The sequence below is a fragment of the Stomoxys calcitrans genome, chromosome 5 (genome assembly GCF_963082655.1).
Source record: "Stomoxys calcitrans chromosome 5, idStoCalc2.1, whole genome shotgun sequence".
Lineage (NCBI taxonomy): Eukaryota > Metazoa > Arthropoda > Insecta > Diptera > Muscidae > Stomoxys > Stomoxys calcitrans.
The window spans coordinates 149,739,153-149,753,285 of NC_081556.1; the positions used below are offsets into that span (position 1 = coordinate 149,739,153).

General features: G+C 35.7%; 6 protein-coding genes across 6 annotated transcripts in view; 3 read left to right on the forward strand and 3 right to left on the reverse strand.

The window, feature by feature from the left end:
* LOC106084643 (tafazzin) overlaps window positions 1-2,535 on the reverse strand; it is a 28,670-nt gene extending 26,135 nt beyond the window's left edge. Inside the window, exons 1-2 of the mRNA XM_013248488.2 lie at window positions 2,440-2,535; window positions 1,874-2,203 (exon numbers count right to left, since the gene is read on the reverse strand). Of these exons, the coding sequence (XP_013103942.2) occupies window positions 1,874-1,972 (99 nt within the window). The 5' untranslated portion in view covers window positions 1,973-2,203; window positions 2,440-2,535. The remainder of the gene's footprint in view (window positions 1-1,873; window positions 2,204-2,439) is intronic.
* Window positions 2,536-5,230: 2,695 nt separating this feature from the next.
* On the forward strand, window positions 5,231-6,716 carry LOC106091714 (uncharacterized). Its single transcript, XM_013258347.2, has 4 exons — window positions 5,231-5,372; window positions 5,431-6,195; window positions 6,266-6,395; window positions 6,465-6,716. The coding sequence occupies exons 1-4, from the start codon at window positions 5,364-5,366 to the stop codon at window positions 6,548-6,550; spliced, it is 990 nt and encodes a 329-aa protein (XP_013113801.2). The 5' UTR covers window positions 5,231-5,363; the 3' UTR covers window positions 6,551-6,716.
* Window positions 6,717-6,991: 275 nt separating this feature from the next.
* LOC106091715 (WD repeat-containing protein 82) lies at window positions 6,992-8,157 on the reverse strand. The gene has a single exon (XM_013258348.2). The coding sequence runs from the start codon at window positions 8,077-8,079 to the stop codon at window positions 7,126-7,128; it is 954 nt and encodes a 317-aa protein (XP_013113802.1). The 5' UTR covers window positions 8,080-8,157; the 3' UTR covers window positions 6,992-7,125.
* Window positions 8,158-8,842: 685 nt separating this feature from the next.
* LOC106091697 (large ribosomal subunit protein uL18m) lies at window positions 8,843-9,594 on the forward strand. Its single transcript, XM_013258308.2, has one exon. It carries the CDS (start codon window positions 8,953-8,955, stop codon window positions 9,499-9,501), a length of 549 nt encoding a protein of 182 aa, XP_013113762.1. The 5' UTR covers window positions 8,843-8,952; the 3' UTR covers window positions 9,502-9,594.
* On the reverse strand, window positions 9,517-9,941 carry LOC106091698 (cytochrome b-c1 complex subunit 9). Its single transcript, XM_013258309.2, has 2 exons — window positions 9,714-9,941; window positions 9,517-9,648 (listed from the first exon to the last, which is right to left on the reverse strand). Exons 1-2 carry the CDS (start codon window positions 9,843-9,845, stop codon window positions 9,613-9,615), a joined length of 168 nt encoding a protein of 55 aa, XP_013113763.1. The 5' UTR covers window positions 9,846-9,941; the 3' UTR covers window positions 9,517-9,612.
* Window positions 9,942-10,454: 513 nt separating this feature from the next.
* Window positions 10,455-11,302, forward strand: LOC106091699 (vacuolar protein sorting-associated protein 28 homolog). The gene has a single exon (XM_013258310.2). The coding sequence runs from the start codon at window positions 10,571-10,573 to the stop codon at window positions 11,198-11,200; it is 630 nt and encodes a 209-aa protein (XP_013113764.2). The 5' UTR covers window positions 10,455-10,570; the 3' UTR covers window positions 11,201-11,302.
* The last annotated feature ends 2,831 nt before the right edge of the window (window positions 11,303-14,133 follow it).

Genomic DNA, 14,133 nt, shown 5'->3' on the forward strand with positions numbered 1-14,133 from the left:
GGTGTTGCGCTCAAAAACAAAGGAAGTAAATATATTTGTATATAGGTACTCGTGAGAGCAAGCAAACTTCTCAACATGCCTTCTCTCAATTGCATGAAAGTCCTCAAGTGTAGGGAAATATGAGTACGAATATAAACGTTTTGTTTTTATCCATTCAAATGCAAACTAGTTGAGCGATATGGCCATTGGCGTAGAAATAAAAGTGTTTTTATTTAAGAAAAGTACAAATATAAGAAATTTACATTAAAATTTATTTTTTCGGCAAATATCCCGTAAATATATATGTAAACGGAAAAAGATTTCCCAAAAAAAAAAACAGATCTTTAAAATGGGTCACCAAAAACACGAATCTATTTAGTTAGACGTACATGTAGAATGTCCGAGACATTATGCGACTCATACATAAGGTCTACGGGAATACCTATGTGGTATCCAAATTGGAAAAAAAAAACCCCAAACCGACATGACCATCGATCAGAAAAATAGGTGTCATAAAAAAATTTATTTGACTAAATGCCTCACCCATAATCGGACATGTTGGCCGAAAAAAAAAATTGCGGCAAATATCTGTGGTGCCATCCAAAAATCACACAAGCGCACATAGGTACATGGGAGGAATCTCTAAATCGGAAACGGTTTCTATGAAACTCGCTAGTAATGCCAAGAGTTATAAGAGAATCCATCATGGCGATGTCAGTGCAAATCGGACAATCCCATGGCAGCCGGTTGTACGTACCGGATTGACCCAATGGATTCCTTCATTGGCAAGGGATGCCGCCTCAGTGTTTAACGCACTGCTACAACAACAAAAACAGTGCACGTACCGTATTAGCCCAATGAAGTGCATATTTGGCAAGGGCTGCCGCTTTAGTGTACAACACACAGCTACAACAAAAACAACATTATGAACCCAATTCTTCCATAAAGGAAGTTCCAATTGCTTTTTACATCTGTGCCATCTTAACTTTGATTACAAATTAACACGGACAAACAGAATGACGGAGACAAAGGGATGGATCGAATTAGAGTCGATGGGTATACTTATCAATAGATGCGTATACTTATCTATCTCCCTACCTCCTGGGTGCTATAAACAAAAGCTAATAGATATTTGCCCACGAACATTCCATTGAGTAAGAGGGAGCAAACTTCGCACACATCAAAAAGTGCTTTCTCATTTAAATTTAAGCTCTATGATTGCGGACCTCTTTTTTCCGCAAGATATGCCGCAGGGCGACACCTCAGTGGGGAGAAGTCGTTGCATGTATTACGAGCATGGTATTGTACCTTACAAATGTTGCCAGTATTATGATAGGATAACCACCACTGAAATTTTTTCTGATGTTATCGCCTGGATCCAAATTGCATATCATGGCTTTGAGGTAAATACTTGTTATATACTTAAACCGAGTAGGAGTATACTTCCTCCCAAAAGTCCAACGAGCGGTCATTAGACCGACAATATGGAAAGATATTTGGAAACAGAAACAAAATAAACATCGGTCTCCATTACGAAATAATGATGATCCAATTAAATATTTAATTGGAACTGCTTCAATTCGAGGTCATTGAAAAAAATTAGGTTTGACCCCTAAAAAAATCTGTTTCTACGCCAATGCTATACACAACAGAAAACATACAAACATCATTAGACGTTCAATAACATGTTCATATACGTTAGTAAGTATAAATTAAAACAGAGTTAAGCTAACGAAACTAACGTAAAAAAAAAAGAAAAACAATTTGATTTTTTTTTTTGGAAATCCTAATTGGCTCAAAGTCTCTTCCTCTAGCACATTTTAAAATGAAGAAAAACGTGGCAAGTAATAAATAAAGCAAAACCCTATATAACTACAAACATAACAACACTTACCGCCGGTGCGACATATCGCAAAAACACGCCAACATTTTGTCCACTGACCACATGATATCGATTAATATTTTTGGTATATCTGCAGCAAAGACTTAACATGATTGATTACAACTTCCTCCTTGGCAATGATATTCCACGCTAGATAATTGACAAATTTGATTGTGTTATAAGGTACTCCCAGATCCAGATGTGTTTGTTTCTTGCAGTTTTTTGTTGATTACTTTCACGAAATCATTGAGCAAATGGGGTAAATCTAAAACAACACACCACAACTGGTTCACTGGGTCGGTTTTCTAAGATTTCTTTCACTTTTCTAAACAGGGCGCATGTCTGTAAAATGCAAAATATAAGTGTAAGGGCAATTTTTGATGTTGTTATAAGCTACTGATGAAGCATGGTAGGTCAAACAAAAACATATTTAATGGAATGTAAACAGCTGATAGTGAAAGAGTTAAAGTGGATTTGAATTTTTGGGCAAGATGGCAAAGCAAATATCAATGTACACGTGAAATAGGTAAGAGAATATTATAATATTGATATTTTAAACGAAGCCACAACATTTTTACCTGTTCCAAAGAAATATTTTATAAACTATCGATTTAAACAAAATTGCAGCAAATTCTGTCCGTCGGTTGATTTCAATTCTTCTTCTTCTTCTTACTTGTCACATCTATTATTTCAAGGCTTAAGGCTGGTACTACGTTCGCTTTTGCGACAGTTTTGGCCGATAACTTTTTTAAATAATGGATTTAAATTCGAAAACAAACACGGTGATTTCGTTTAGTACGGCATTCCCTAATTACTAATTATAAAATTTAGATAAAACTATTTTTGAAAATTGTGTAGGTTGCAGCGATGAAAACGAAAAAAGTACCACTCATTATATGGTACTATGCAAAATATATTCATTTACAGGTAGTGTCAGTTTCCCAACAACAAATCTGTCAAATCAGTGATAAATACTACTCTGATTTTTAGTATGTTACTATTTCGCGCCATTTTTGATTGTTTGTGTAAGTTATGGTTCTTAACTATAATACACTCACACACACAACCAAAACTCGTTGACAGATAGTGCACTTCGCGAGAAAAAAAATTGTACCCAGCTATTTATGGTACACTATGTTCGTTTTTTCACAATTGAAAACAATATTTTTTCGCGATTACTCTTTTTAAACACTACAAAAATCTCAATGATAACACAATAATTTTATTAAAATTGCTTCATAAGTTATTGAGGAATGTGCTACTGAATGAAATCGGCATGTTTTAAGCTAATCACAAAAAAATTTCGCGAAAAGCTAACATAGTACCAGCCTTTTAGATTAAATTTGTGGGCGTCCTTGGATTTGCTCTGCAAATAACAAACAAACAAGCATACTCTTATGAAGCAAGGCGGATCTAATAAGGTGATCTCGAGCAAACAGCTGTTAACAGCCGGTCGGGTTTGACAGTATAAAGATGTCAGATTTTTGTTTACGTTTTCTTTTTTGTAATCTTCCTTCTCGCTTATTATCTGTTCATATTCGCACAGGTATACACACGCACACAAATTTCCTTGCGTGTGTTGGCAAAACGTCTACCAGCTTGATGACAAGATGGCGGATTGCACCATATGATTTGCTGTTGTTGTACAAATGAGACCACCTTTAGTTGTTTTTTTGCCATGCTTATGAAGTTAGTTTGCAAAAGTAAACTAAGAATAAAAAAATTCAATTTTAATTTTAGAATTCACCTGAACATGTCCAACACTGCACATATAATATAAAATGTTATAATGAAGCAAATAATATACGTACCTTAAAATGCTTATTTTGTATTTGTTGGATAAGTTATGGATAAAGAGTTATCGATAAGAGTTTGTATTTTAAGTCGTTGGCAAGCGATCAATTTTTTTAATTTTTGGCAGTACTTGGCATCAAATTGTTCTCTTTTTACATTCATTCTTTGTTTACGATTTCTCCTACTTGATAACATTTCCAACAGGATTCACTAATAGAAGGTTAGGTCACATGCAAAAACACAAAGTGGATAGGCCCCATAAACATCATTAAGGATGTCAAATCTGACGATTGAAAATGTCATCATATAGGAGAAAACGTAAACAAAGAATGAATGTAAAAAGAGAACAAGTTGACATCCTCAATGCCAAGTACTGCCAAATATTAAAAAAAAAGTATATCGGCTGATCGCTTGGCTTAACCTTATTCAGTGAATCCTGCATTTCCAATCGGCAGAGTTGACATCCTTAATATTGTTTATGGGGCCTTTCCATTTTATGTTTGGCAAGTGACCTAAACTTCTATTAGAAGTATGCCAATAAAAAACTTTAGATAAATGATTGTTTGGTCAAACCGCCGTTTGCTCTTAGCTTGTTTCCACTCGCATCTTCTACGGGGAGAACGATCATTAACTCCATCTCCCAACCCGCAACCACCGTAAAAATACCAAACATATATTAAATTTAACCAAACATATTTTTATAATATTTTATTGTTTTTTTTTTTTGTAATATTCCATATACTTTAAAATCTTCATAGGGCGCAAATTATTGGTGTGTCCATACTTCTTCAATAAATAATGCATTAAACTTTATAGTGCAAACAAATAAACAAAATTAATAATTTACCACATATGTTTATGGTCGCCAAAGTTAAGAACGTTGAATTACAATGAGTTCCTCAGCGATCGCGTTTTTTGTGTGTTTCGTAGCTACGGTGTTTTCCTTAGGTGTCGCTAAATGTCAAATTTCCAATAGTTGAAAAAACAAGTTATGTTGAAATGAAAACTACCATCCTGTCAATCTAAAAGAACACCGTGAATCTTGATAACACAGCTGTGATTTTTTTCTACAATCTTGAGGGGGTGTTCTATTTCATCCGATATTCCACACATAAGAAACAAAACAGTGTTATAGGATGAAAATACAAGTATAAAACACATTTGAAGAAGATAAGTTGTAAAGCAAAGTTTATTTCTAAAACTACTTTGACATTTCAATTTACGGCTTTTGCCTCCCAACGTAGTTTCGCAGGATTCACTGAATAAGGTTAAGCCAAGCGATCAGCCGATATACTTTTTTTTAATATTTGGCAGTACTTGGCATTGAGGATGTCAACTTGTTCTCTTTTTACATTCATTCTTTGTTTACGTTTTCTCCTATATGATGACATTTTCAATCGTCAGATTTGACATCCTTAATGATGTTTATGGGGCCTATCCACTTTGTGTTTTTGCATGTGACCTAACCTTCTATTAGTGAATCCTGGTAGTTTCGTTGGGGTTGATTTTTGTTGTTGTGCTAATGACGTTATATCTTAATTGTACCATGGCTCAGTAAAAAGGTACATGTAGTCATTTTATGAGAATAGTCTTAAGAAGAAGAATTAATTCTGTTTATTTCTGTTTTCTGTAAAGATTTTCGACCTACTGCCTTTGTTTACTAAATCGAGTCGAGTTGAAATACCATGACGTACTGATATTTTAAAAAATGTTTTTGGTACGAAAACCTTCACATTTGTTTGTAGAAATTAGTTAAAGTTTTGGAATTTTTCTAGTTTTGGAATCGACAAACGGATTCTGCTCGGGAAGCAGCTTTACGCATTAGGGAACGTTTGGATCAAAGGTTTATAGAAAAACTAGACAGCCTTCACAATGGGGCGTGGAACACTGGCATGGTGTCTCGAGAAGATTTGCAAGAGGCCTATCGAAAATCTCGAGAGATTGAACAGAACCATAGGGTTAATATGTGGTACACCTTTGGCATAATGGCATTTGTAATGCTTTTAACACCAATTTTCTATAATCTATTAACATTCCTCATTGGTGTCAAGTGTTTTTTACCACAAAATGTTGTCGTGTGGGAAGCCACAAGACCTATAAGCGATTGTGGTTTTTGTAGAGGAGTCGAGGGTCCGCTTATATTAAAAAATATGACTCGAGAAGAATTTGCTCCATATGCCTACTCTTCATTGCCCATAGTAATTAAAAATGCTGTTAATCATTGGCCAGCTACCAAGCTGTTAAACTTGAAGTTACTGAAAGAGATTTATGAACGCAATCCAGGGTCTCTAGATGAGGATTGCCATTTTTTAAATTTCCATTCGGATTTAAAGTCCATAAGTGATGTCTTCAATATGTCACCAGAGAGAGCCAATTTAAGTATTGGAAATACATGGTACGTAGGGTGGAGTAATTGTCATCCTGGAGTTTTGGAAGAACTTCGAAAACTTTATGGCCGACCACACTTTTTGCCCGTCGACGCGGAAATGTCCAATACCGATTATATATTTCTGGGATATGAGCAAGGAGCATATATGCATGTAAGTTTTTCGTAGAATTGAAATTTGATAGACTACCTGTTGTACATTTTACTTTGATGTTGCATTTTAGTTGGACTATATACATCGATTAATGTGGCAAGCACAAATTAAAGGAAACAAAAGCTGGATATTGGCTCCAACACCGGAATGTGATCATCTTTGTCAATCATTTTCATTTAATGTTGAACCAGGCGATGCGGGTGAGAACAAAATCTGTTGAATGAGCGGACTGATGTGTTTTTTTCTAAATCACTTTTTTTTTAATATAGTTTTAGTTGACACTCGCGTCTGGTATCATGGCACATCCATTCCAAAAGGACAGTTAACTTTAACCATACAATCGGAATATGGTTAAAAATAGGAATGCACAAATTATATTTTAATTTTTTTAGACTGATATACTAAAAGTAACCGCATCTATACCTATTTAAAAAATGTTTTTTATTTATTTTGGAACTAAAGTAACTTTAGTTTCACATCGCTATGAGTCTTTGATTTTCGCCATCGGGAGTAAGGGTGAATACGTTTATTGAAATTATTTCATATGATAGGAAGGAATGTGAAATACAGAGTGAAATCAGTTTTTTGCTTCAACATCTATTTAAAAAAACGGTAATCACTAAAACATTTCGCAAAAAGCTAACGCAGTATCAACCTTTAACTAATTTGCTAGGCTCTGCCAATGTTCAGATCGCTCTTGACTCACAGATTAACCTTTTGTAGTTTTTAACTTTCTCTGTCAACTACATTTTCCCTATTTCCTTCCATGGAGCGTAGTAATAATAAATAACTAAGATTTATGGTATATTTGAATCAAGGTCGGTTTATTTTTTTCGTCTTGTTTTAAAGTCAAGATACTAAAGCCGAACAATAAAAAATAACTTAAAGATATTCATTTATCATTTAAAAATAAACTAAAATCTAGTTTTTCTATAATCCATCCTCAGAAGTTGGAAGCCAAAATGCCATATTGGTACAGGCGGATGCAAGAAGCATGTACTTTGGGTTAAACTGAACGCATTGAACAGGTCCGGGATGGTCGCCATTTAAAACACACACCTTGTAACCAGTATCCGCATTCCATACATGAACTCTACCGTCTGTGCTGCCCGAGAATATAAACTGTGAGTCAGGGCTGAAGCTAGCTTCAATTGGTATGCCTTTGGTGTTGGGATATCCAGTAAATGTTTGTAGCGGTGTTCCATGGAATGCGTCTATCAAACGTATTATAGAACCATTTGTGCTTATCAAAATAGTTTTGCCATCACGTGAAAACTTTAGCCCAGTCCAATCACATTCCTTTTCCTGGTTCAATTTGAATGTTACAAAGGGACCCTTATCGAAAGAACGTAAGTCGTATAATTTAATACTTTCAGAGTTGACACCAGCTGCAAATATCAAACCTTCCGGATCATAGGCTGCTACGGGGCGACCAGATAAATGCATCAACCCTTGGCAATTTGGTGAACGTAAATCCCATATACGCAATGTCTTATCCAACGATCCGGACAGGAATGCATCATCGACGGGCGATATGCACAAAGTTATTACCTTCTTTGTATGGCCAGGGAAATAACGCAAATATTTATTATCATGCAAACTCAGATATCGTATGGTATCATCAACTTTGGTGGAGCTATGGATGGCCGTGTTATTTGCATGAGTAAAATGTATAAGGTCCACGCCGTATTTTTTCGAATTGACTGTTCTGGATTGAGTGCCCTTTTCGCAGTCATAAATCACAATTTGATCGTCTTCACTGCATGATATCAAATGCTCCCCATTTGGGGAAAAGTCAATAGCGTTTATTTTGTCTGTGTTTTCCCTAAACACCTTTGCCACTTTAAAGCTTCTTACAACAGAGTCTATTAATTTCATCTTCATGGTTGCGACGCTTGTTTAATTTGCTTTTATTTTCACAACTGATGCATAGGTTTGCCACATCTAAAGAAACTTGCAAATGTTAAGGACCAATTTTCAACATTTTAAGGCATGTTCACATTTGATAATGGATAATCAATCGGCAAATGATGTTATCGATAATGAACTAGTTTGTTGTTGTTATGTAAATACGTACGCCTTTGTTGCTATCTTCTTTCTCGCATGTTCTGCGAGAAAGTGTTCTGCACATATTCTGCTCTGCTCATGTACGCACACGCACACAAATTTCTTTGTGTGTGTTGGCAAAACGTCGATTGATGGCAAGATGGCGGATTGCACCATTAATTTGTAGTTGTTGTACAAATAAGACCACCTTTATTTGTTTTGCCATGCGTAATAATAAATAACAGAAATTTAATAAAAAATTATCAAAATTTTGATATATATACTAAATTTAGCAAAAATAAAATAATAAATCGATGGCGTTGCAACTGAACACCAAAAGTTATCGCTTCAAGTGTTCATCGATGTACCGTTTTTGGCAAATGCTTTAATCAAAACGTACACACGATGAGTACGATCATGATGTGCCATCTAAAAGGGCCATAAAACCTACTTTTGCCGTTTTTTATTTTTCAAGTCAAATAATCTAGACCGATATCATGCGATAATTGAATAATCGTAATTTCCAATGTAGTGCTAAAATAAAACAGCATTTGTTTCTGGGAATTCCATGTGAAGAGTTATCGTTGTTTCCTCAACCAATTCAATATGGCAACATCTTAACATTTTTCTTATTCAGCTGATGTTATTTAGTGGCCTCTTATTAAATACACATTGGAATATCAATCTTAAGTTTCGTAAATAAAAAGGAAAATGTCGGGCCACTTTCGTCCTCCCATTTCGGCCCAAGTGCTTCGTAAAATCAAACAACTTTCCACTCCTAAGCCTGATGCAATTTATATGACCAATCGGAATCCACGGAATTTGGAAAAATTACGTATAGCCTACAAACCAGATGGGTACCATCTTGAGAAGCCTGGACGTTCATTTTGGCATAAGCTAGAAGTCAATGTATCCGGCCGCTATGTAACAGCTGAAGTAAAGCATTTTCAAAATGGACCAGTGGTGGCTGCTAGTACCTCAGAATGGGCTATCAAGAAGCAATTGTTCAAAACCAAGGATACTACTGCCTTTATAAATTTAGCTCGTGTTTTGGCGAATCGATGTCAACAATCCGGCATAACAGAAATGATGTGCAATATAGAGGCGGTGCCGGGAGGTAAGCTAGATAAGTTCCTCAAGACAGTGGAAGAAAATGGCATTACACTTAAGGAGCTCCCTAGATACAATAACCCTAAGGCATGGGATGCTGAAAGACCCGAGAAACCCTGGGAAGTTTTAGAGGAGGATATTAGAAAATAAGTACACAACTACACATTTTGTTAATTTTTAATAAATTTTTAAAATTTATTCATGACGAATCGAAGTTTTCGTATAATAAATTTTTGGAGCTTAGCAGTTTTTCTATACAATTTATTCGTACTTGTGCTTGATGTCGTTCCACAATTTCTGGAAAAGAAAAAAATATTTTTTTGCTTACATAATGACCGTGGGGTAAATGCATTAAGACTTACGCCTTTATTGACTGATTGGAACAGACTTTCGGAAGCCACATCAAGCGAACGCTCGAAGAAGAAGGTGGATGCCAAAGCGATCACAGCGAAAGTGGAGGTCCTTTTCAACAATGTATTGTAGATAACCTTCATCTTGATTATATTAACTTTTTAATCGTACACAAAACTGAAATTGCTCGAAAAGAATTTCCTGCGTATGTGCTTCGCCACAGTAAAAATTAACTAATGTCAAATCAGCACACTTGCAGTAAAAGGTAGGTAATTATCGATTTATAAATGATAAAATCGATAAAAAAAAAACAAATGAGTATCTAAACCTAATTAAAGAGTCTGCGTCAAATTGTTTTTAAAAACATTTGGATTCGTGAAGTAGAGCTCTTTGCGCTATGATGCTGATGGTAGAAATACTCCTTTTTCTATGAAAAAATCGTCACAATCGACATACACACACACACAAGCAACTTTACTAACATGACCAAATAAATTTTTAAGAAACGTTAGAAAAATAATTAAAAATTTAAGGTGAAGTGGCAAATCATTATATATCTGAACTACTCTTAAAAATTTTTTTCTTTCATCTCATAAATTTATAGGTTTATTTATTAAATCTATTCAATCATTTTGAAATGCAGACTCCCCGTCCCTAGCGAATTTTTTTAAAACTTTGACTCTCGACTCTTGTATTGGGGTTCGATTCTATTTTGTTCTTGTTTTATATTTGAGATCTGGCAACACATAGTATTTCGACTTCAGATTTGCGAGATTTGACAAATTCGTCATTCGTGGGTATTTTTTTCCTTGGTAGATTTGTTTTTATTCATAAAGAAAGGCGATTCGACGATTACATTTAAGTTGAAATGGAGACATCTTCAGAACTTTATGAAGAAGTTAAACTTTTCAGAAATGCTCGAGAACGCGAAAAGTACGATAATATGGCCGATTTATATGCCATAGTAAATACACTTCAACAATTGGAAAAGGCTTACATCCGTGACTGCATTACGGCCGCAGATTACACAGCAGCCTGTTCCAAGTATTTGGTTCAGTACAAGGTGGCATTTAAACAAGTCCAATGCGATGAATTTCCCAGTGTTGAGTCATTTGCAAAGAAATTCCGTTTAGACTGTCCAGCAGCTTTGGAGCGCATTCGTGAAGATCGTCCCATAACAATTAAAGACGACAAAGGTAATACATCCAAATGTATAGCCGATATTATAGCATGTTCCATAACCATTATGGACGCTCTACGCATGAAAATGAACACGAAGGATGCATTGCATCTAACGCTTAAAGATCTAGCAGATAACTACAATTGTTTATCAATAATACCAAAGGACTTTGAGGGAAAAATAAAAATTAACAATTGGCTGAAGACACTAGATGAGATGCAGGCATCGGACGAACTAACGGATGCACAAAGTCGACAATTCTTATTTGATGTGGAATCTGCATATGCCGACTTTTCCAAATTGCTGCATAATCAATAGAATTAAGTTATCATTCGACTGTTGTATGTATATTAGCCATATTAAGAACAAATGTAATCGGGACAATTAATTGAAAGCCATTAATAAAGGATTAAAATGGTATACGTTTTTAAATATCTTTAAGATATGTTGGTAAGAGAAACTGGAAAATCACTGCAGTCTTGTTGTAGCCACATTTGCATGTGGATGAGAGTTCCTTGTCAAGCTTTACGCTCAGCTTATTCTGCTGCATCCAAGATTCCAAGTTTTCTACCATATCACAAATCAAAGATTTAAAAACATCTATATAGCAATAATCGCCTTTAAAAAGAAGTTGCACATCGGCCGCATAGGCATAGGTGTACGGAACGCACCAATACCCAATGGCATCAAATATATCATTCAAAAAATGTATAAAAAGAAGTGGACCCAGGACTGATCCCTGGGGAACCGTGTTTTTTACTGGAAGAGTTATCGAAAATATGCCATTGACGTTAACATATTGCTCCCTGCCTGCCAGATTAGAATACATTAATCTATAGGCACTGTCCCCAAATCCATATCTCGTGGACAATTTGGAAATCAATATAAAGTAATGATAGAATAATACACAACTTATGGTCAGATAGACAGCGTCTGATAGAGTTGGTCAAGCCAAAAAGGAGAGTGATGGTACTTCTATCACTACGAAATCGACACTGGCAATCATTCAAAAACATTCTACTCTCAATATATGAAACAAGTTGTTATTTCAACAGGTATTCTAAAACTTTTGCTAAAACAAGAAGCAATGCGATTGGTCTAAAATCTCCCGAAGTATTGTTCTTCTTAATCGGGTTAATCCTGGCCTTCTTATACCTCTTTGGAAATGTAGACGTCACTACAATTGTATTAGTAAGAAAAAGTGACTCAAAGCAAAGGGAAAAACTGTTTTCAAAAATTTTAATGGAAAACCATCGCTTCGTTTACCTTTCTACGGCCCTAGAAACTAATATTTTTACTTAACTTGGCAGAAATTTGGAACATAAAGGCTAGGCTAACCCATACTTGCAGCATTATTTCATTTATTCAATCTTAACGGCCCAACTTTTATATAAACGATTTTAGCTTCTTCAAGCGTAAAATTAAAAATCCTAGGTATATTGCATACTTCAAAATTTACGTTGAAAATCATTTGATGTTCTTCCAGCGGAAGACTTTTGTTCGTCAGGTGTTTTGGTGAAGAAATTCGTTCCCAGAGAATTACCTGAACGACACGGTGCAGTTGGTATCGCATGTCTCAAAGGATCCATTATTTGTTTGACCCCAATGTGGTTTGGCGGTGAGAACACTAAACCGTCGTCAGGAATTGTTCGGGAGTATTCTTGCCAGCTGTAAAAGAGGTTGAAAGACCACCACCCATTGCACCTTAAAAAATTGACCTCCTCCGGCAAACTAGCAACACACCGCACACCTTACTTGCATAACTGCTCAGTCAAACTTACTCGACTTAGACCCAGATCCCTCTGGACGCACTCCACCTTAGTCGCAGAATTACTGGATCTGTATATTCAGCAGAACCAAACAGACGAAATATAAAATACAACACACTGCTACAACAACAACAATCAATCCCATGGCAGCCGGTTGTACGTACCGGATTGACCCGATGAATTCCTTCATCGGCAACAACAACAACAATGGGTGGGTGGTACGAACGGGATTGATCCAATGGAATCCTTCATCGGCAACAATATTTTTTTTGAAAAACATTCTCTGTCTCTGTTATCGATAACACCTTCCTACAGAATGGAGTGCCTACATACGCCTATATAAGCCATCAGTCTCATGTTTTATTCTATGGTTAAATTTTTAACTTGATTCCGATTCCTAAGTGCCTCGATAGGAGCGATCGCCGCGGGAACAGAGTGGCCATTGGTTATTTAAAGGAGCCAATAACTCGCCTTATCATATCCTGCATCATAGGCACTTAGTATTTGTGCAAGAGCCGGGATTTTTCAGCTCGATACCACCGATTGTCCGCGACTTCCGTTGCAGCTACTTCGTATGGAGCATTCCACTACCCGCATCCTATGGACACACCCGGTAGCTCGTAGCTAAGCTACTCGTGACAGCAAAGAAAACCAAACAGATCGGACCTCAAAGTTCTAGCTTGTGTGGTGCACACAGCTATCCCGTGCCGGGTGTATGAGCATTGTCATCCTCGTTACCATTATCGGGTGTGTTCTGAAACTCACTTTAGCTAGTGAAACGAAAACTTTTCACTTTGAGTTGTTCTGTGGCCCTTTTTTCCCTTAAAAAATGTGAAAAATTTTCATTTTTGTTAGGGAATACAAATAAAATTGTTTTAATATACGATGAAAAAACATATGTAAGAACAAATAAACACTTAATTACCAATTGTTGGTATGTTTATTATTTGTTTCAGCTATATTTTTATAATAACATCACATCACAATAAAATAAATTTTAAAAAAGGACAAATTTCTTCAACGTTTGGATGTTGGTTATGTTAGTTTATGTTTATTTATTTTTTTTTTGAAAAACGTTCACTGCTGTGATTAAAAGCAATGCTGTTTACATTACATTCTGCAAATCATTTGGCTTTGCAAGAAAAATCATGTTTTCATTTCTCTAACGGGAATCCCCCGCTAGCACACAGAACAGCTAATTTTGGCAGCGGGAAAGTGAAAAGTTTTCGAAAAGTGAAAGTGAGTTGAAACACAGAACACACCCGTCCAGTACCTGATTGTATCATAGATTCCTTGAACTAACAAAGTCGGATGTAATTAACCTTTGTGCAGCGATAATGCAAACCATTAGGATTTTATTTACTCTGAAGTCTAATTAAAAATCTGATGTAAAGCTTGACTGACTTGTTGCCTACTTATGTAAATTTGCACATTTCTTCAAGAGTGGCTTGATATGACAAAATTATTAATCTCATAACTCCC

Bases quoted from the DNA above. Each gene is read 5' to 3' on its own strand.
- LOC106091699 (XM_013258310.2), top strand. From the start codon at position 10,571: ATGGAGACATCTTCAGAACTTTATGAAGAAGTTAAACTTTTCAGAAAT.
- LOC106091715 (XM_013258348.2), bottom strand. From the start codon at position 8,079: ATGAAGATGAAATTAATAGACTCTGTTGTAAGAAGCTTTAAAGTGGCA.
- LOC106091697 (XM_013258308.2), top strand. From the start codon at position 8,953: ATGTCGGGCCACTTTCGTCCTCCCATTTCGGCCCAAGTGCTTCGTAAA.
- LOC106091698 (XM_013258309.2), bottom strand. From the start codon at position 9,845: ATGAAGGTTATCTACAATACATTGTTGAAAAGGACCTCCACTTTCGCT. The intron at 9,649-9,713 runs GTAAGTCTTAAT...TTTCTTTTCCAG, and splicing joins TCCAATCAGTCAATAAAGGC to AAATTGTGGAACGACATCAA.
- LOC106091714 (XM_013258347.2), top strand. The intron at 6,196-6,265 runs GTAAGTTTTTCG...GTTGCATTTTAG, and splicing joins AGCAAGGAGCATATATGCAT to TTGGACTATATACATCGATT. The intron at 6,396-6,464 runs GTGAGAACAAAA...TTTTTAATATAG, and splicing joins TGTTGAACCAGGCGATGCGG to TTTTAGTTGACACTCGCGTC.